At 39.1% G+C, this 20,819-nt stretch overlaps 1 protein-coding gene across 1 annotated transcript in view; it reads right to left on the minus strand.

Moving 5' to 3' along the window:
* dnah2 (dynein, axonemal, heavy chain 2) overlaps positions 1 to 20,819 on the minus strand; it is a 518,592-nt gene that overhangs the window by 476,797 nt on the left and 20,976 nt on the right. The window contains 2 exon segments of the mRNA XM_051924101.1: positions 14,847 to 15,004; positions 20,584 to 20,775. Of these exon segments, the coding sequence (XP_051780061.1) occupies positions 14,847 to 15,004; positions 20,584 to 20,775 (350 nt within the window).

Consider the following 20,819-nt stretch of genomic DNA (forward strand, 5'->3'; position numbering starts at 1 on the left):
ATTTATTTGCATACAACTCCGTACAACAGCGTACAATTAGAGTCTTAGCCTCTTTGCTAGGTCCTTATATTATTATATTAATTATATTATATTCATTGCTTATATAGGAGTCTTACAGTGTGAGATCTATTTCTTTTGTCCTGACACTTGGCATCTCTTGTTAGTAACCAGTTCGTCAATATCAGGCTTGAAATCTTGTGCAGCTGCAACTTTTATGAGGGATGAAAGGTGCTCGACAGTAAGTCTTGAGCGATGTGGGTTTTTGGTAGCTTTCATTAACGAAAACAATTGCTCACAAAGGTAAGCGCTTCCGAACATTGACAGTACTCTCTGCCAACTTACGGATCTGCACATATGAGGGTGGCAGGTAAGCATACAAGCCTGGCACACCAACTTCATTGTATTTTGCCTTCAGAATAGAATCTGACTGCAGTTCAATCAATTCCAGTTGGATATTCTCAGGCGCATTCTCAACGTTATAAGAGTATGGTGACGTAACCAGCGCAAAGTCCTGCTCGTGTGAACTGAAATCACGAAAACACTCACTGAATTCATTGCTCAGTAATTCAAGTTGGAAAACAAATCCTCCAAAAATCAAATTTTACTTTACTAAGTTTACTTCAAAGTTTATATTGTAAAATAAGCCGATATGCAAAAAGTCACCTGACCTACACTAATTTTACAAACTCAAAATCACAAAAATATATTAATAAACAACTCACCAACTTCTCGCGTCCACTTCAGATCTTCAGTTGTAGTCTGCACTAACTGATCGCTGCAATACTAGCACAAAATTACATAAAACTAGAGCAAAAAAAGTGAAAATATGCGGGCTATTACTACTCGTGATGGTCAGTTCTGCCCAGTGGCCAGTCTCAGCAGCCCAGCCAGTAGTGTAGCCTTAGCAGGGGCGGCTCTAGGCTCGTGGCGGCCCTGGGCAGAGAAAGAATCGGTGGCCCCTTTGCCCGCCAATGTCAATATAGTATCTTATGCACGGCGGATGGCCACATCCATTGTGGACACTGCATAGCCGCCTCATGCTCATGACACGCTTCTATATGCGCGTGTCCGTAAATTGAAAACCAAGTGGCAGCCCATGATATTCTCATTACGGCAGAATGTTATAATACTACATATAGCTTACTGCTCCGACTCTACCGACATTAGTAAATACAGTGTACTAATTAACAAGAAACACAATGTTTTTCGGCCACATTGCCGTCAGCTGTGCCGTTATTTTCTCTTTCTGTTTTTTATTCAATATATATTGGCGTGGCAGCCCCTGGGATTTGGCGGCCCTGTGCAGGTGCACAGTTTGCACATGCCTAAGGCCGCCCCTGCTGCCCGCTGCTGCAGCCTAGCACTTCAGTTGTGACGTTGTGGCTCATTAACTTTGGTCAAGGCTTGTGGCTATACTAGTAGATGACGTTTCCGGGACCGTAATGGCATGGGAAAACACGCTTTTGTCAGAAGGCAGAAGTAAGAAAAGTCAATAAGTAACGCCGAAGATGCAGAATGATTCAATCACAAATGATAGTAATCATTTTGTACAATTTCAGTGCTAACTAGGATCTGTCATGCGGGCCGCACAGATTTCTGTTGCGGGCCACATGCGGCCCGGGGGGCACGTGTTTGACATGCCTGATGTATGCACAACATTGTCGGAAAAGAGCGGAGGGAATTATCAGGGACTCACTCCATCCAGCTCACTCTCTACTCAGACACAAAAACTGTATGTACAATCTGAGACACAGCAGAGCGGACAGCATCATCTCTCACAAAACAAGGTTTTTCAATTTCTTTTTCCCCGCCACAGTCAGACTGATGGCTAAACAAAATTATTGAATATGTGTAATAACCTCACGCTACCTCACTTCACTTATCATGTAAATGACGAGTGAAAAATGTGCAATATTTTAACTGGGCAATACCTACAATATATTGTATTTTTTTTTGTGTAGATATTACCACCTTTATGTATAGTGCTGGTATAATCTACATTATTTATTATTTTGTTTTACTGTTTTTTTTTTTACATTTTTTAAATGTTTTACTATGACTTGGACAGAGCTCTGCACAAGAATTCCAATGTGCTTTGACTGTTGGTTTTATGCAGAAATGGCAAATAAAAGAACCTTGAACCTTGAACTAAGGACTCTGTAAAAAAGTGTGAGGAGAGTACTATGTATTGGTGAGTATTTCATTATAAACATCTGATTCATTACTGCAGAGGTGAGAAGGTCTAAGGAGCTGTGAAAATACAGTAAAAGTGTGCCTGAGGTGGGAAAAGCTATTGAAAAGCTACTGTACTGTGCACATTAATAGACTTTTATTCAATAGAAGGATTTAGAACTAAAATCATCAAAGGACAGCCCAAAATCCAAAAAAGATCTGGAGGTAGAGGATACACACTTCTACTTTTCCTATATAATAAAACACTAAGGGTTGTGTGGCCAGTCCCTCAGAACAATCTGATTGTTCAGTTTGGCTTTGGTGTAATAGGTCAGTCTGACTATAGTGATGTGACCTAAGAGGATGTGCAAATGTGAGATTCATGAGGATGAGTAAAGGTGCTGGCTGAGAGAGTCACTTTAAAAGACAGAAACTATAAAATTAGTTGAAAATAATGTCAGAGTCTGAGAAATGGGTTTTACAGGAACATGCTTGAGACAGATAGCGCCGGTAAAGAGATGTTGACAGAGGAGTAGCACTGAAGTAGACGAAGAAGAGAAAGCAAATATTTCTTAGCTCTTCAATTGTCTTTGCCAGATACCATGGCTAGTAGTAAATATGAGAACAGGGTGGAAAATGTTGAAATTGTTCATGTCTTGATGCTAACACTTAAAGGTGGAAAGCAGCATCAATGTAACCACTGATACATTTCTCATGCTGAACAAAGAAGAGCTTGTTCTCTAAGGTGACTCAACAATTCTGGCCCCACTCTCTGTGTGCCTTTAATATCACATAAAATTAATTAATTCATAACAACAGAAGCAGAAAATATAGCCATATGACTTCAGATCTTAAATCACTACATTGGCTTCCAGCTGAGTTTAGAACTGATTGTAAAATCTTCTTTTTAACAATGCAGGTCACTTGAATCCCTCCTAATTTATAGAACTTGTTAAAACTTAAACTGCAATGTTTACGTTAAGATTAGAAGATAAAGACTTACATAAAAGATCAGAGCACAGTTTTTAACTATAGGATGCCAAACTCTAAATGCAAGAAAGATGAAGATTCATTATTTTAGCATAATGAACTGTTAGAGATGTCAGTGAATCTAAAATCTTTTCAGTTGTCTGTTAGTGATAGGTCCCTATTAAACTTTGAGGTGTCCAGCAGTCGCATTTTGCATCTTTTTTGCTGTGACCAAAGGGATTTTTTTGTATCATCATTGACAGACTCAATTTCAGACATTTTACATTTTTGCCAGATTCGTTGATGTGACCTGAACTGTTGTACATTAATTGAGAACATAGAAAGAAGTTTTAAGACATCCAGCTAACCAAAAGCAAGCAAACAAATGAATGAAACTAATAATTTAAGTTGATTCGCCACCAGAACATCTGTTCAGTTTGTTACCAGTGAAATGGTAAACCCATTCAGTAGACAGACTTCCTAGCACTGGCATAATTTCAAGTGTATTGTCGTGTGCACATTGTGCAAAGATGTTCCTATTTGCGTGTCTCTCACAAACTAGTGACAGTATAAAATACCTACAACAGACAAAAAAGACAATGAATATAACATAATTTATTCAATGCAACATATATAAATGTATGTTGTTATAGTTCACTCCTCCATCATCTCTTCCTTGTGGCATCCAACCCTTGAGCACAGGGGAAATCCCAGGCAAACATAAGAAGAACACCTGATGCCTCAGGGCATTTCATTCTCTCTTCCCAGATGAGCATTGGAAGCCAGCAGCAACAAAACATACCGAGGAGGGACAGCTGACGCCAAGTACCTGAGGGCCACCGAGCAATCACACCAATTATAATCCTAACCCCTTCTAGTCATGTGACCTAACGATTACAGATAGAGATACAACAGGAGTTCCACAGTCAGTTTACTTTAGAGAGGCTGGCTGGAAGGAGCTCTGCTCTGTGATGTGACTGCACATGTACAGTTCTGGAAGAGCCTCATATGGTATCACAGACGAACAGCTACAAAATGAACAAGAATGAAAGGAGAAGCTGAATCTTAATGGAATAAATTGATCATTAAATATTAAGTGCCTAGGAACTGAACACTTACTTTCTGTTCTATTATTATTTTTTATTAATAAACCTTTATTTTATTTAATGACATGGAATGGCTAAGGCATCAGTTGTCTCTTTAGGTGTCTAAGTGCCTGCCAGTGGCCACGATATATATACACAAAATATATACTCACTGAACAAATTATTAGGAACACTACACTAATACTTGATAAGGCTCTCAAAACAGCCTCAGTTCTTCGTAGTATGGATTCATTTGAGATTCTGGTCCATGTGGACATGATTGCATCATGCAATTTCTGTAGATTTGTCAGATGTCCACTGCATCAAAAAGTGTTCTACTAGATACAGATCCAATGGCATGGTACATTACCATGGTATAAATAGTCATTAGAAGATAGGTAAATTATAGCTATGAAAGGATACAAATGGTCAGCAATGATACTTAAATAAGCTGTGGCATTCAAGTGATTATTGACTGGTATAAACAGGCCTGAGAAAACGTTCCCTATGCCATTACTCCACCACCACCACCGCCACCACCTGGACTGTTGACACAAGGCAGGCTGGGTGCATGGAGCATGGATTTATATTATTTGGTGTCAAATTCTGACCCCACCATCTGTGTACCTCGGAAGAAATCTAGATCCATCAAACCAGGATCTGTTTTTCCAGTCTTCAACTCTCCAGTTTTGATGAGCCAAAATTCACTGCAGCCTGGGCTTTTTGTTCTTGGCTGACAGAAGTGGAAATCAACGTGGCCTTGTGCTATTGTAGCCCATTTGCCTCAAGGTTCTCATATGCATTTCTGATAACCACAGTTGTACAAAGTGGTTATCTGTTACTGTACAGTTACTTTCTGTCAGCTCAAACCAATCTGGCCATTTTCCTCTGACTGTTCTCAAGGCATTTTCACCCACAGGACTGCCACTCACTGGATGTTTTTTGTTTTTCATACCACTCCGAGTAAACTCTAGAGCAGCGTTTCTCAACCTTTAAGTATTTGAGACTTGAGTTTTCATAACAGTTTTAATCGCACCCCCCTAAAGTTTTTTTGAATTTGTTCTTTTTTTAATTGATGATATATCATAGATGCATATTTTATTATACCTACTTAACTTTTATCGACATTTATCTAATTCTATATTTATTTTTCTAATATCAGAATGTAGTCAATAGATTTATTTTTCATATTTTCGATTCTTGTTTTCTTTTTTTCACATCTTTACGCTCCTCCTTTTTGTTACTTTGCATCCCCCTAGGGGGGCCCGCCCCACAGTTTGAGAACCACTGCTTTAGAGACTGCTGCATGTGCAAATCCCAGGATTTCAACAGTTACAGAAATACTCAGATCTGCCCATCTGGCATTAATCATGCCATGGTCAAAATTTTTTCCACATTCTGGTGTTTGACGTGAACATTAACTGAAGCTTCTGATCTGTATCTGCCTCATTTTATGCATTCCGCGGCTCTGCCATATGATTGGCTAATTGGATAATGGCATGCATAAGTATGTGTCGAGGTGTTCCAAATAATTTGCTGTGTGAGTGCATATAAGAACATGCATTTGTCAGTATTATGGCTATTGATTAAATTTATGACCTCTAGATAAATCCATCTCTAAATTTACTGATGCCCACTGTGATGGAAATGTATCATATGCAAAAACTGAGGAAGGAGAAAACTGAGAATACACAATATCTGAGTTCTGCTGTTTACCTTTCTAAAGATAGTGGTTATCTGTCTGGAACAGAAGGCAGGTGTATGCCAGTGATAATCTGTGCCACCTTTTCTGTGCCCTTTGTGGTCCTCAGCTGAGCAGGTGCTATAGGTAAATGTTATGCAGGCAGGCAGGGTTGACTCCACTGTACAACCATAAAACTTGGTGAGTACAGATGAGAACATCCAGGCTTTTCTTAGATGTCTCACAGCCAACCAGTGCTGGCAAAAAGACTAGCACTGTAAACTTTCACACCAAACTTTACAATGCAGTGATCTAATCTCATTGGTCATTAGAACAAATGGACATTCTACTGCTTATGCAAGACAACCACACCATTAAAGATTACAGCCAGATACAAAGTCTTGTAAAAGCAATTCAGTGATCATAATATCAGAAGCACTTGTAAGACAATGGTGAATGATTGACACAGTAAAATAAAGAGTGTCAATTATCTAACTAAAAATACAGCAAATTACCAGCATGTAGATAATAGGCATGTAAATAAAACTCAACCAAACAAATTAGTTTTCACCAGAAACAGAGTGACCATTGCCTAATGGTAAATGCAGCAGATATTCACTGTAGACAATGCAGTAAACAGTGACTCATATACTGTTTGCCAAAGCACATACCTAATGACTCACTTAAAATCCCATAATTCTGTAAAGCAGCAAGAGAGAGACACAGTCTATTAGCATATACTACATAATTGCTTTAAAAATATGCAACTTGCAAAATTATCTATAAATGTAATTTATTGTATGCTCTATCGTCATAAAAATTAAAATTATACTGCTTCTTGGCACGGATGCCCAATGACATCTTGCACTGTATTGTTTCTGTCTAATTACAAAGCAGCTCACGCTGTACATGAAAGACAAGAGAGCAGAACCAAAAAGAAGCTGCATTTTAAGCAATGTACTTTCCATGACACACCAGCTTTATTAGAAACACATAACATGGTAAAAAAAATAATACTTTAACAACTGAGTTTAATTCAATTCCATTAATTTTGTACTGCACTCCTCACTGAGTGCAGCTTCAGAGTACCATAACAAGTTTACAGGTAAAATACAATTAGAAACTTTACATATTACACAACATACAAAAATATAAAACTACAGATTGGGTTAACCACAGAAAAGCAAAGCAATTTCAAACTAACTGATATGAAAGGAGCCTAATAAAATATGTTTACTAGCCAAAGTACCTGGTATTGTCCGAGCATATTTGTATAATGGGTTAATAAGGTAAGAAAACAAATATTTATGTGTTTTTTAAATGTTTTATCAATGCAGGATGGAATGCAAGTGTCTCATTTGTCATTGACACTACCAGTCTGATCAATGACCCTGCTCTCATCATCTGAGAATTTCTTCTTTTGATGTATGGTTGGATTCCATAATTGCTGTAACTCCTGGTTGGATTGGGACCATGAGTGCTACTTCATTGCACGAGGTGTGATCAAAAACTACAGTGAATGTTTAAATAAAAAAATGTATTACAATAAAACACACATTGACATTAATCCGCCTCAAAATACTCCCCCTTGCTTTGAACACACTTATCCCATTATTCTTGCCACTTTCTTAAGCAGTCCTGGAAGTCCTCTTTTGTGAGTGTCTTCAGTTGTGCTTGTTGTGGCTGCCTCGATGTCCTGAGTCTATTCAAAATGTTTACCTTTCATGATCATTTTGACTTGGGGGAAGCGTCAGGAGTCGCCCGTGCCAGATCCGATGAGTAAGGTGGATGAGGGCATACCATATTGTTTAAATTTGACAGAAATTGCTGTACCAGAAGCGATGTATGACACAGAGCACTGTCATGATGGAAGATGAAACCGTTTGGCCATTTCTCAGGTTGTTTTCTATGCACATTGTTTCTTAAAAACTCTAATAAGCCCTTATAATATTCAGAGTTCACAATAGTGTTCCTGGGTACAAACTCAAATCACACAATTCCATCATGGTCAAAAAACATAATCATCCTTACCTTGATGTTGGATCTTGATTAACATACAGGAGATCAAGGAAGCCATGACTAAAGACACTCACAAAGGAGGACTTCTAGAACTGCTTCAGAAAGTGGAAAGAATGTTAGGATAAGTGTGTTTGAAGCAAGAAGGAGTATTTGAGAGGGATTAATGGCAAGTGTCTTTTGCTGTAATATATTTTTTTATTTAAACAGTCACCATATTTTTGATCACACCTCGTATTTCCTGGTGTACTGTCATTTCACATATAGATGTTTAATAACACGGTAATAAACTAGATGGTTTGTTGAATCCGTGGACTGCGTAAAGCATCTACTGTAGGGGCCCAGAGGGGACTGGGGTTCACAGATATTGCTGTAGGTGCCTGCCTTATTACAGGGGAACAGCACCAATGGTTGCATTCAATAATGTTATAAAGATAATTCAAACTTAATTTATTCATTGATTTAAAATTGCCAAAAATCATGATAATATGTTAGCATAATAAAATGCACTTGAAATAATGTGCACCATCAAGACACAATAAAAATTTCCATAGCCATCCACAGTTGTTCTCTTTCTGTCACATTTTGAACAACAACTTGGCATTAGCTAAAAAAATCGCATTTCATTCTATTTCATCGTGGCCTAGCTCTATCACACTTAACTGTATGCAGTTGTATGATAGCGCTGGCTTAATTAAAAAATGTAAGGTTTTGCTGTGATAAAAAAGTTTATTGTCATCAGTTCATTTCAGTGTTATCGACACCTGTGCATTCAGTACAATGAAATTCTCAACTTCATGATTGACCAACACAGAGCAGGCCGCCACTATCCTTGTCCAGCTTCCAGAATCTCACTTGAATGGTTACGTGCAGTAGAAATAACATCACAAAATAATAGGTAGTGTAATTGAAACAGTTAATTTTCGTTTTGCATAGAGTTTTGTGAAACAGATGCAACTGTAAAACTCATTAAATGGGTATTTTGGAAGTTTAAAAGTTTTAGAGTGGGATTTGAAAGAATGGAACACAACCCTGTTCTTTAAGAGTTTGGCAACACCGTATTCCCTGCTTGGGCCAATATTATTCTCAGAAAAGGATTTAGATAAAAAGTGTCTTTTGAAAATTTAAGCCACAATGAGACAAATCCATGCACTGTTAGAAAAAAGTTGTAATCCAGCAAGACAATAAAATATTTATCCAAATTAGTTGAGAAGAAAATGTTGTACTTGTGGTCTTAGGTAAGATCCTGCTCTGAATGGTAAGAAACTTTGCATTCACTGATAACTGTGCCCTCCATTCAGCCCCAGCACATTCCTACTGCCTGATGGGAATTGTTGTCCCTATGTTGGCACTGTTATTTTTGTTTCCACCCCCACCCCCACCCCCCCCATTACAACTACAGTGATCCCTCGCTATATCGCGCTTCGCCTTTCGCGGCTTCACTCCATCGCGGATTTTATATGTAAGCATATTTAAATATATATCGCAGATTTTTTGCTGGTTCGTGGATTTCTGCGGACAATGGGTCTTTTAATTTCTGGTACATGCTTCCTCAGTTGGTTTGCCCAGTTGATTTCATACAAGGGACGCTATTGGCAGATGGCTGAGAAGCTACATTGCTTACTTTTCTCTCTCTCTTGCGCTGACTTTCTGTGATCCTGACGTATGGGGATTGAGCAGGGGGGCTGTTTGCACACCTAGACGATACGGACGCTCGTCTAAAAATGCTGAAAGATTATCTTCACGTTGCTATCTTTTGTGCAGCTGCTTCCTGAAACGACATGCTGCACGGTGCTTCGCATACTTAAAAGCTCGAAGGGCACGTATTCATTTTTGACTGAAAAACAAACTCTGTCTCTCTCTCTCTCTCTCTCTCTCTCTCTCTCTCTCTCCCTGCTCCTGACAGAGGGGGTGTGAGCTGCCGCCTTCAACAGCTTTGTGCCGCGGTGCTTCGCATATTTAAAAGCCAAACAGCACCATTGATTTGTTTGCTAGAGATTGTTTTCTCTATCTATGTGACATTCTGTGCTCCTGACACGCACTCCTTTGAAGAGGAAGATATGTTTGCATTCTTTTAATTGTGAGACTGAACTGTCATCTCTGTCTTGTCATGGAGCACAGTTTAAACTTTTGAAAAAGAGACAAATGTTTGTTTGCAGTGTTTGAATAACGTTCCTGTCTCTCTACAACCTCCTGTGTTTCTGCGCAAATCTGTGACCCAAGCATGGCAATATAAAAATAACCATATAAACATATGGTTTCTACTTCGTGGATTTTCTTATTTCGTGGGTGGCTCTGGAACGCAACCCCCGCGATGGAGGAGGGATTACTGTACTTCCTCCAATATGCCACATAGCCTATATTTTGAGTTGAACCATCAGCAATGCAAAGGCAAACTTTCTTGAAAATCAGTTCTGACATTTCTGCACTATTGGCAAATAAACAAACAAACAGACAGTCTACAACTGAGGTGCGGAAGCTAATTTTCAGTGTTATATTTCCATCAGCTTTGGACCATTGCCAAAAGCAAGTCACTTATTTGGAATAAAATGTAAAGGGGTCTATTTTTTTTTTTTCTTCTTTATTTCGCCTTATACAATTTCTTGTATTAGGAATTTGTTAGTTTTCGCATATCCCTTGGGGTCAGAGCGCAGGGTCAGCCATTGTACAGCATCCCTGGAGCAATTGAAGGTTAAGGGCCTTGCTCAAGGGCCCAGCAGAGTAGGATCTCTTTTGGTAGTGATGGGGATATTTTGCCTAAATAAAAGCAATCTATAAGTGTAAATAATATGGGAGAGAAAATAAAACACATTTTTTGTCTCTGTCTTATTATATATTAATTAAAAAAGCTTTCTGACAATGACTTTCAGTGACAGCAATGCATTAATGTAATGGCTTCTGATTAAATTAATTATTTAACTATATTTCCAAAGTTCAAAACAGAGCCATAGTAGACCAAATTCAGCAAAGATTTATTCTTAACAGTTTCACAGTTCATATTTATGGAGGAGTTAGAATAATAGTCTATAAAATGAATTTCGCTACACCTTTTTGTGAAAATAAAATTAACCAAATGGAACCTGCATTTAAAATGTACTCTAAATCATCACAGAAGTAATCTCACTACAAGATCAAGAATTTATGCTGCATCAAATAGACTGGAAATGGTAATGAGCTGGAAATAAAAGAAGTTCATAAGGAAAAATAATCAATACTTCAGACCATAGTGCCGACTCTGTGACTCTGATCTGTCTTTCCTTTTCAAGCCCCTTTTGGTTTGCTATATACAACAAGCTGAACATTACCTTTTCGTAGTACTTCACTGATTTAATTATACTGATGTTGGCTTTGCATTACAATAAGTTGCCAAAGGTCAGTTTCGAATGCAAGATATTCCCCAGAATATTTGCTTTAGTTAAATATACAATTTTCAAAATAAAAACACTAGGTTTATTTTCAGATAAAAAGCTAATTAGTCTGCTTCACTAAATACAATTAAACTCTGATCTGATCTTTTGAAAAGTGTTATTTCTGCCAATATTGATGCTGGCAACATTCAATGACAGAATATTTGGAAGTGTTTCTGTATTTTTTATGGCAAATCAAGAAAAGTTCAATGATTAACTGCTCAGCCTTTGTTAGGGTAGATAATGTGAATAATTGTATAATTTAATAAGACATCAGGAAACATAAAGCTGACACTGGTCACAATAGCAGAAAAGGCATAAACAAAATACATATACGCATTTAGCATCCCATGCCCATCAATGAAATGATGGCAAAAACAAATATGCCCAGGGTAAATGCACATATGCTGTACATGGAATATCTGCAAACTCCACATAGTAGGCTAGAGATTGAACCCAGGATTATGAAGCTTTGAGGTAGCAGTGGCACCCATTGTGGCACCATTCAATGCAGTACAGTGCAAAATTAATCACACCAATAAAGGACATTTGCCAGTGACTTGCTATTGTTAACCAGTTTCATGACTTCACCTTTCAAAGACATTCTTGATGTATTTCCCCGACATCACTAGTGTGGTTAAGTATGTTCTATAGGGTAATTGGTTTGTTCCCTGTTCTCATTTATTACACTGTTATGCTGCAGTTCAAAATCTGCATTGCAGCACAAAGATTCTATAATTAATACCAGACTTTTTGGTGTCTGAGAGTATTTCCCATAAGCCAAGAATTCTTAACTCTGTGCCTTCAGGATAAAGTCTTCAAAATTATGAAATTCTTAATGATAGTGTGGAGGACTGAGACTGCAGGTTATTTTACTCAAATAAGAACAGGAGCCAGAAAATAAGACGCTCTGGTGGAGTGTACAGTGACACAAGAAACATTTTGTAGCATTGACATAACATGCTAAGCCCCATAAATGTATAGTGAGCACCAGAGTTAGACGTTAACTGGCTATAGAAAAAAACAGGGAAAAGTGGAGGGATGCAAGAATATGCATTATGTGTCTCACAACCTGATGGGTGGCAGCAGAGTGACACATAATAATAATAAATTTTATTTATTTGTAGGTGCCTTTCTAAACACTCAAGGACACCGAACAATAGAAAAAACACACATTATAAACAAAAGTAAAATACAAAAGTTAAAATCAGACAGAGCAATTGTAATCAAAGAGAAAAAGCAGTCTTAAACAAATGAGTTTTAAGTTTAGATTTGAAAAGTGAAAATGATTCAGTATTTCTAAACTCAGATGGTAGTGAGTTCCAGAGCTGGGGAGCAGAGCAACTGAATGCTCTGCTCCCCATGGTGGTAAGACGGACAAAGGGAACAGTCAAGTGGATGGAGGAAGAGGATCTAAGGGTACAGGAGGGAATGGCAACATGCAGGAGGTCAGACAGATATGGAGGGGCGAGGTTGTGGATAGTCTTAAAAGTTAACAGAAGAATTTTGAATTGAATGTGGAACTTAACTGGAAGCCAATGAAGCTGCTGCAAAATGGGAGTGATATGGTGAATAGAAGGGTTCTAGTAATGATGTGGGCAGCTGAATTCTGGACCAGTTGAAGCTTATAAAGAGATTTGTGAGAAAGACCAAAGAAAAGGGAATTGCAATAATCCAGACGAGAAGTGACAAGGCTATGAACAAGGATAGCAGGGGTGTGGGGAGTGAGGGAGGGGCGAATACGATTAATGTTACGCAAGTGGAAATATACAGACCGGGAGATGTTATTGATGTGGGACTGAAAGGATAAAGTACTGTCAAGGATGACACCCAGACTCTTAACCTGTGGGGAAGGGGAGACAGAGGAATTATCAATAACAAATAAAAAATGATCAGTTTTGGATAATGTTGATTTTGTACCAATGGCTGTATTATATAAGTAGCTATATACTACCTATTTTAATGGGAAAGTGACTTGTAAGTTGATTTTTCTTGATTCTTTATCCACAGCATGACCCCAAAAGTGGTTCATACTCGGGTTTTAAAAGCATCTTCAGAGGTGAATTGTGGGAACATAATTGACTAGTAGTAGAATGAGAGGACAGTGGAAGGAAAAAGATGGAAGGTGTGAGAAGAAAGAGACCTAAATTTAGGTTTCCTGCTAGGCAGGTGCATAAGCCTGTTTACCAGCCAGAAGAAATCATGTATTTAGGAAGGCTCAGAATGGTGGTGGCTCAGTTTATCTGTACTTATCCTTCTCCATTCGCTTGTACCATATCATTATAATCGGTTTTGTAAATAAACTATTCTCTCTTTTTTGATATTATGGCCTTGTGGCTATCATCTTAGATTCAATGATTGCTCAAAAGAGGCCACTATTAGTTACAAAGGAATCTCACCACTCTGTTAAGCCACTTAATTTATTTTATAATTACTTCAAAGCATACATAAAATCCATTAAATATAAAAATTAAATCATTTAGAGCATTTGAAAGGTTTAGACAAGAATATACCGATTAGGCCAACAAAGCTCACCAGTCCTATCGACTTAATTGTCCTAAAAAACATCAAGTTGAGTTTTGAAGATCCCTAAAGTCTTACTGTCTACTACACTACTGGTAACTTACTTCAAGAGTCTGTGGTTCTCTGTGTAAAGAAAAACATCCTCATGTTTATACGAAATTTACCCTTAACAAGTTTCCAGCTGTGTCCCTGTGTTCTTGCTGAACTCATTTTAAAGTAACAGCCTTGATCCACTGGACTAATTCCACTCATAATGTTAAACTCTTCAGTCATGTCATCTCTTAATCTCCTTTTGCTTAAACTGAATAGACTCAGCTCTTTTAATCATTCCTCATAATGCATCCTCTGTAGTCCAAGATGCTTTTCTCTGGACTTTTTCTAGTGTTTGTACATTTTATGCAGCCTGGAGACCAAAACTGCACACAGTACTCAACATGAGGCCTCACCAGTGTGTTAAAAAGCTTGAGCATAACCTCCTTGGACTTGTACTCAACATTTTGTACTACATAACCTAACATCCTTTTAGCCTTCTAAAGGGATTCTGAACACTTTCTGTATGTAGTTAGTGATGAGTCCACTACAACTCCCACAAGACCTCCTATTGTGTGTTCAAATGTAACATTTTTCCTACCTATATGTAATACTTTACATTTAATTACATGAAATTTCATCTTCCACAAATCTCCCCAAAACTGTATGCTCTCCATGTCCCTCTGGAATGATTAATCAGATTCTAGATATCTGCCAATCCACCTAGCTTGGTATAATCTGCAAACTTAACCAGCTTGTTATTTATATTCCTATCCAAATCATTTATATATATTAAGAATAGCAACAGCCCTAGCACTAACCCCTGAAGGACCCCACTCTTAACTTCACTTGATTCTGATATTTAATTTCTTTTTAAGTTACAAAAAATCTTGTATATGTGAGGCAATTGGGGATTTCAGACATTACTAAAATAAAACAAATTTCATTAGAAAAGTCACCTACCTATGATGAAGCTGTGAGACATGAAGGTAATGTTCTTTCCATGCCTGACAGCAGTAAATACAGTCGTTGAAGTTCTTTTCACTTTCTACAGTGTACCCCTCAAAAAAACGGTCCAGGGATATCTCTTTGCAGCACAGTCGGATGATATCATTGCTCACCTTGTAGAAAGAGCAAAGCAGTTTCATCAAAATGATTCAACTAAGCACACATTTTCAAAAGTATACTGTGATACTACACTGCTTAAAAAAAAACAACTTTTCAATCAGAGTATAGCATCAAGTCTATGAAACTTCCAGGATATTGATCTGGTTAGTTAAGTAGCAGAGGGGGCTGTAAATCAGATTCAGCTGTTTTGGTGTTAATGAAATTAAAAACAGGTGCATTAGAGGGGCAACAATGAGATGACCCCGAAAACAGGAATGGTTTAACAGGTGGAGGCCACTGACATTTTTCCCTCCTCATCTTTTCTGACTGTTTTTTCACTAGTTTTGCATTTGGCTACGGTCAGTGTCACTACTGGTAGCGTGAGGTGATACCTGGACCCTACAGAGGTTGCACAGGTAGTCCAATTTCTCCAGGATGGCATATCAATAACTGCCATTGCCAGAAGGTTTCCCGTGTCTCCCAGCACAGTCTCAAGGGCAAGGAGGAGATTCCAGGAGACAGGCAGTTGTGGTATAGCAGGTCCACAGCTCATGTAAAAAGGGCCAGTTTTAAATAAATAATTGACGCACTCACGGCTTAGAGAGGGGGCGTGGTAAGTGTGGTGGATCAGTTCCCAGGGTGATTCGCTGATGCGGGCAATTCTTACTTAAGTGCACAGGTGAGAAGTCATCCGCATCTGTAATTGTTCCCGGGAGCTGTTGATTGCCACAGCTGATCCACGTCCCCGTAATATATAGACGCGTGAGGCGGCTAGTAGGGAAAATCAAAGAAAAGAAAGATGGAGGTTGCAGAGGAAGAAAGCAGGAAGCAGTGTGAAGAAAGATGGTGTGTTAGAGAGAGAGAGAGCAAGAGAGAGCAAACGAGTGCAGGCTTGCAGGCAGCTGGACAGCTGGACAGCTGAGCCCTAGTAAGGTGTTTGGCCGACACCTAGGGCAGTCGATTGTGTTCGCTCCCGCTGAGCATTCTGTGAGGAGCGGGAGTGACCAGCGAGTAGGATGGCTCGCCGCGGAAGACAGTGGGAGTCGTGAGGCTTGGGAAATGGATTCCCCAGCGTGAACGTCCTGGCCGTTGGGGAACCTAAGTCTCGGTTTGGAGAGTGCTAAACTGAAGCCAGGGATTGGGAAGCCTCCAGAACAGGAATGGAAAGAAGGTCAGCTGCAGGAAGGGTGACTCCCCTGTTGAGAAGCCTGATGGGAGAAGCAGGGGAGCCGCCAAGTAAAAAAGACACCAGGCTTTGTGTTTTTAAAGGACTGCTTCCAGCCGTTGTTTAAACCTCGTTTTAAAGGATTGTTTTTTTTTCTATTGTTTTTTAACCTCCACTCAGCACTCGTTTTTATGGATTATTTATTTAATGATATATGAAGCACTGCACTATTTATTTGGACACTGTTTTGTTGGTTTTAATAAAAGCACTTGACACTTTTACACCATCCCCTTGTTTCATTGTTATGCCTCTCTGCCAAGCTCATTGGTGACATTACCGACGGTGTCGGGTTCAAGAGCTCCCTGAAGCGAACCCGTATTGTCACAGCAGTTACTCTAGGAGAGCTGGACAGGGCTGTAGAAGGTCCTTAACCCATCAGCAGGACCAGTATCTGCTCTTTTGGGCAAGGAGGAACAGGAAGAGCACTGCCAGAACCCCACAGAATGACCTCCAGCAGACCACTGATGTGAATGTCTCTGACCAAAACAGACTTCATGAGGATGGCCTGAGGGCCTGACGTCCTCTAGTGGGCCCTGTGCTCACTTCCCGGCACCGTGGAGTTCGATTGGCATTTGCCATAGAATACCAGATTTGGCAGGTCCACAACTGGCACCCTGTGCTTTTCACAGATGAGAGCAGGTTCACCCTGAGTACATGTGACAGACGTGAAAGGGTCTGGAGAAGCCATGGAGAACATTATGCTGCCTGTAACATCGTTCAGCAGGACTGGTTTAGCGGTAGGTCAGTGATGGTATGGGGAGGCATATCCACAGAAGGATGCACGGACCTCTACAGGCTAGACAATGGCACCTTGACTGCCATTAGGTATCAGGATGAAATCATTGGACCCATTGTCCAGACCCTATGCTGGTGCAGTGGTCCTAGGTTCCTCCTGGTGCACGACAATGCCCCACCTCATGTGGCGAGAGTATGCAGGCAGTTCCTGGAGGATGAAGGAATTGATACCATTGACTGGCCCCATGCTTGCCTGACCTAAATCCAATAGAACACCTCTGGACTATTATGTTTCGATCCATCTGATGCCACCAGGTTGCACCTCAGACTGTCCACGAGCTCAGTGATGCCCTGGTCAAGATCTGGGAGGAGATCCCCAAGGACAGCATCCATCATCTCATTAGGAACATGCAACAACATTGTCAGGTATTCATACAAGCACGTGAGGGCCATACAAACTACTGAGTATGATTTTGAGTTGCTGAAATGAAATTTGGGCAAAATGGACTAGCCTGCCGCATCATTTTTTCACTTTGATTTTCAGGGTGTCTTTGAATTCAGCCCTTTGCAGGTTGATAATTTTCATTTCCATCAAACGATGTGGCATCCTTTCGTTCCTAACACATTACTCAGTCCATATCAGTATAGATATCTAGCATGATGATTTTTCCCATTGAGATCTGATGTGTTTTCAATGTTTTCCTTTGGTTTTTTGCACAGTTTATAAACCCTACAAAGCACTCCTTTAACCTTTTCAAATGACAGATTTCATATCATAGGCCTTAGCCTAACAGTCTTGCCATGATGAACAGAAGTACAGTGCATTCTAGGAAAACAGGATTTTGCTTAGTGAGATAGTCCACATTTTGGTTAACATGGAAAAATAACTTTGTGCTTTGTGATAATGACTCAGTAACATTCTGTGTGTTTTGAGAAACTGTAAGCTCTGCTAACGGGATGAAAATGGGTATGCAAGGTTCTTAATTTGGGTGAGAAGTGGGGAGGAGAGTGGCTTTCCCTCCTGAAGTGAACACTTTGAAGGAGTTTTTAGTTCATTTGCTGCTTTTCTGACACTTTTGTAAAAAGTTGAGCTCAGCTGTAAAAATTAACACTTGCAAAGTTCCTGTCTCTAATTGAAACTGACACTTTCATGGAGCTTTCCATCTGTTGCTGCTTAGCTGGTGAGTGCTTAGAATGGACCTCTGCTTCTGGCAAGAAATCCTTTTCATTTTTCAATTAAGAATATATAATCTGTAACTAAGCAACTGAATCATGTGGGAATTGTCAACAGGGACTGAATGAAGACTGCATGAACCCGCTCATGTTGTATAATTCCTTGTATTGCTTATATTTGCCACTATTGGTTTGAAGAAAGTTAATATAGCTATTAAGTAAAAGCTTAAACTATCTCTTTATCTGACAGAAGAAGCTACTGCTTCCACTCCTTGTCTACCTGTGATCCCTTAAAGGCTCAAGGGGGTGCCTTGGAGAAACTCACACTGAGTTAAAGTAAAGGTTTGGAAGTAAAGATGGTCCTAGTGAGCAAGCAGTCTACCACTAGAGGTCCTTAGGGTTGAATAGTTGGGGTACAATATGGATGTAGTTAGATGGGGAAAAAAAGGCAAAGAAGGTATTGCCTCAAATAGAGTACCCCGCAGAAAACAATGTCCTAATAAAATGCAAGGAATAGTTGAAAAAACAGCAAAAAGGTCAAAATTCATAATGATAAATTGTAAACAAAGCAATAAACTCTAGAACTCAGCAACACCACAAGCACATTCAACCTGTTTTATCAGCCTTTACAGGGCTGAGGGCAGCAACTTGATGATGTTAGGCTGGTGGTCTCACCTCTTTGGTAACCACCCACAAGACACACTTTAAGTAGTCTTTATTATCCCAGAGGGATATTTCTTTGCAGCCTGCTGCTGGCCACTACGAGCCCAGTGCCCTGTGACAGAGCTTAACTGAACAAGTATAGACATATAGAGATTAAATAATACAGTACCAAAAGGTAACAAGAAACACAAAATAATGCAAAACATTAGCATCACTAACACATTTAACATAAACAAAATAATCAAAAATTGGCAAAAGGAGATAATAAATGAATTTGAATACCTAAATATAGCAGAAATGACCACATGTACTCATACAAATATCCATAAAGACAAAACAATTGACATCTTCTTATTTTGTTTTGTACTACTGCTGAAATAGACAGTATCGTTGCAACAATAAAAAAGAAACTAATTTTATACAGGTGATGGAAAAATAGTAATGTGTATAGTCCTGCTGTCTCACATCTTCATGGCCCTGGGTCAAGTCAAAAATAAACATGATGTTAAGGTAAGTGGCTTATTTAAACTGGTCAAGTACGAATGACAGTGCCCCATGCTCGTTTAGCATGCCTTCCAGCTATGTAATGGAAAAAGCAGGTATCAAAAATACATAAAATGTGGATGGATCTAAGGCAGAATAATACTTGGGTGGGGGTTGAATTCTGTTTTGTTAAATTTTGTCTCTTTTTGTTCTTGCTGTAACTTTCTGGTGTTTATTTTTCTTTTCTTGTTTGACTATGAAGTCATTTGTTGTATAAGTTCGCCTTGATTGTATGCAATGCTATATTTATATACAGTATATTTGTAGACTACAGATCCACAAAGGGAGAAAATGAGTCATGTATCTTAAAATAGTTTTTTATTCCTAAGCTTTTGACAACCTACCAGGTGTCATCATCAGAGGAAAATGATTAGACATACAGGAATCAAAGGAAATATATAGCAAGTTAGTGGTGGGGGATTAATAAGCTGGTGTTCGGAAGGTGTTGGTCATAAAGTCCTTTTTCCTTTTGTAGATCTGTAGCACACCATATCATAGACCTTCACTACTTTATGTATATATACTGTACATATATATACTTTATGTATATGTATATGTATTTATATATACTTTATAAAAATACATACTGTATATATAAACATCTACATGTGGAAGTGTGTGTGTCCATCTGTCCGGCCTGGAAGTGCAAGGCTACAGCATGAAGCTGAAAGAAAGCGACTCTGTCGTCAAAGTGAAACCGCCTATAAAAGACAAACTTGCTTAGCCACTAACACAAGCAAGGTGAGCACATCGACAAAACGAAACCACAAGGAGAGAGAAACTCGCTTAGCCGCTGATAGACAAGGGGTCCGAGCACCTCTGCAAAATAAAACCGCCAACTCTGCATTTCAATTTTTTTTCTGATGATTTCAAAAGTTTCTAGGAGCCCAGAGTTTTTACAGCACGGGTTTACACAGCTAGTATATATAGTTGGCTCAGAAGTTCAGAGGGCCAGATCAGATTCATACTGTAAGGTGGTTGCCCACTGTGTGTGGTTTACACATTCTCCCGCCATCAACACAAGTTTCATCGGAGCACTCTGGTTTTCCTTTTACTGCAGGTTTGACTGGCAGACAAAACCTGGGCCAGTGGAAGTGAATATGACTTTTAAACAAGACGTATCAGTGAACTAAAATTTCTAAGCAAAAATACTATTTTTTTTAATCATTCTTAATGATGGCATAATTTCCAAACTCAAGTCAATGATAAAATTCATCATCACATGTTCAGAGTTCAGAGAAATTCTTACTGTACCTTTCGGAAAAGTGATGTTATACGCTCCCGTGTGTTGTAGTGCTGAGAGTTCACCCAAATGATTCGTATTAAACTCAGCAACTTGGGCAACTTTTCAGGGATCTCACGAGGCTTAAGATTGGCCAGCTCTTCACATGGTTCCCGAAGAATAGAAAGGAATAAAAGATTTGATTGGGCTTGCATCGAACCATCCTGAAAAAACACATATAACAAAAAAAAACATTTTGTAGTTTGGA

Source organism: Erpetoichthys calabaricus, chromosome 3 (assembly GCF_900747795.2).
Source record: "Erpetoichthys calabaricus chromosome 3, fErpCal1.3, whole genome shotgun sequence".
Classification (NCBI taxonomy): Eukaryota; Metazoa; Chordata; class Cladistia; order Polypteriformes; family Polypteridae; genus Erpetoichthys; species Erpetoichthys calabaricus.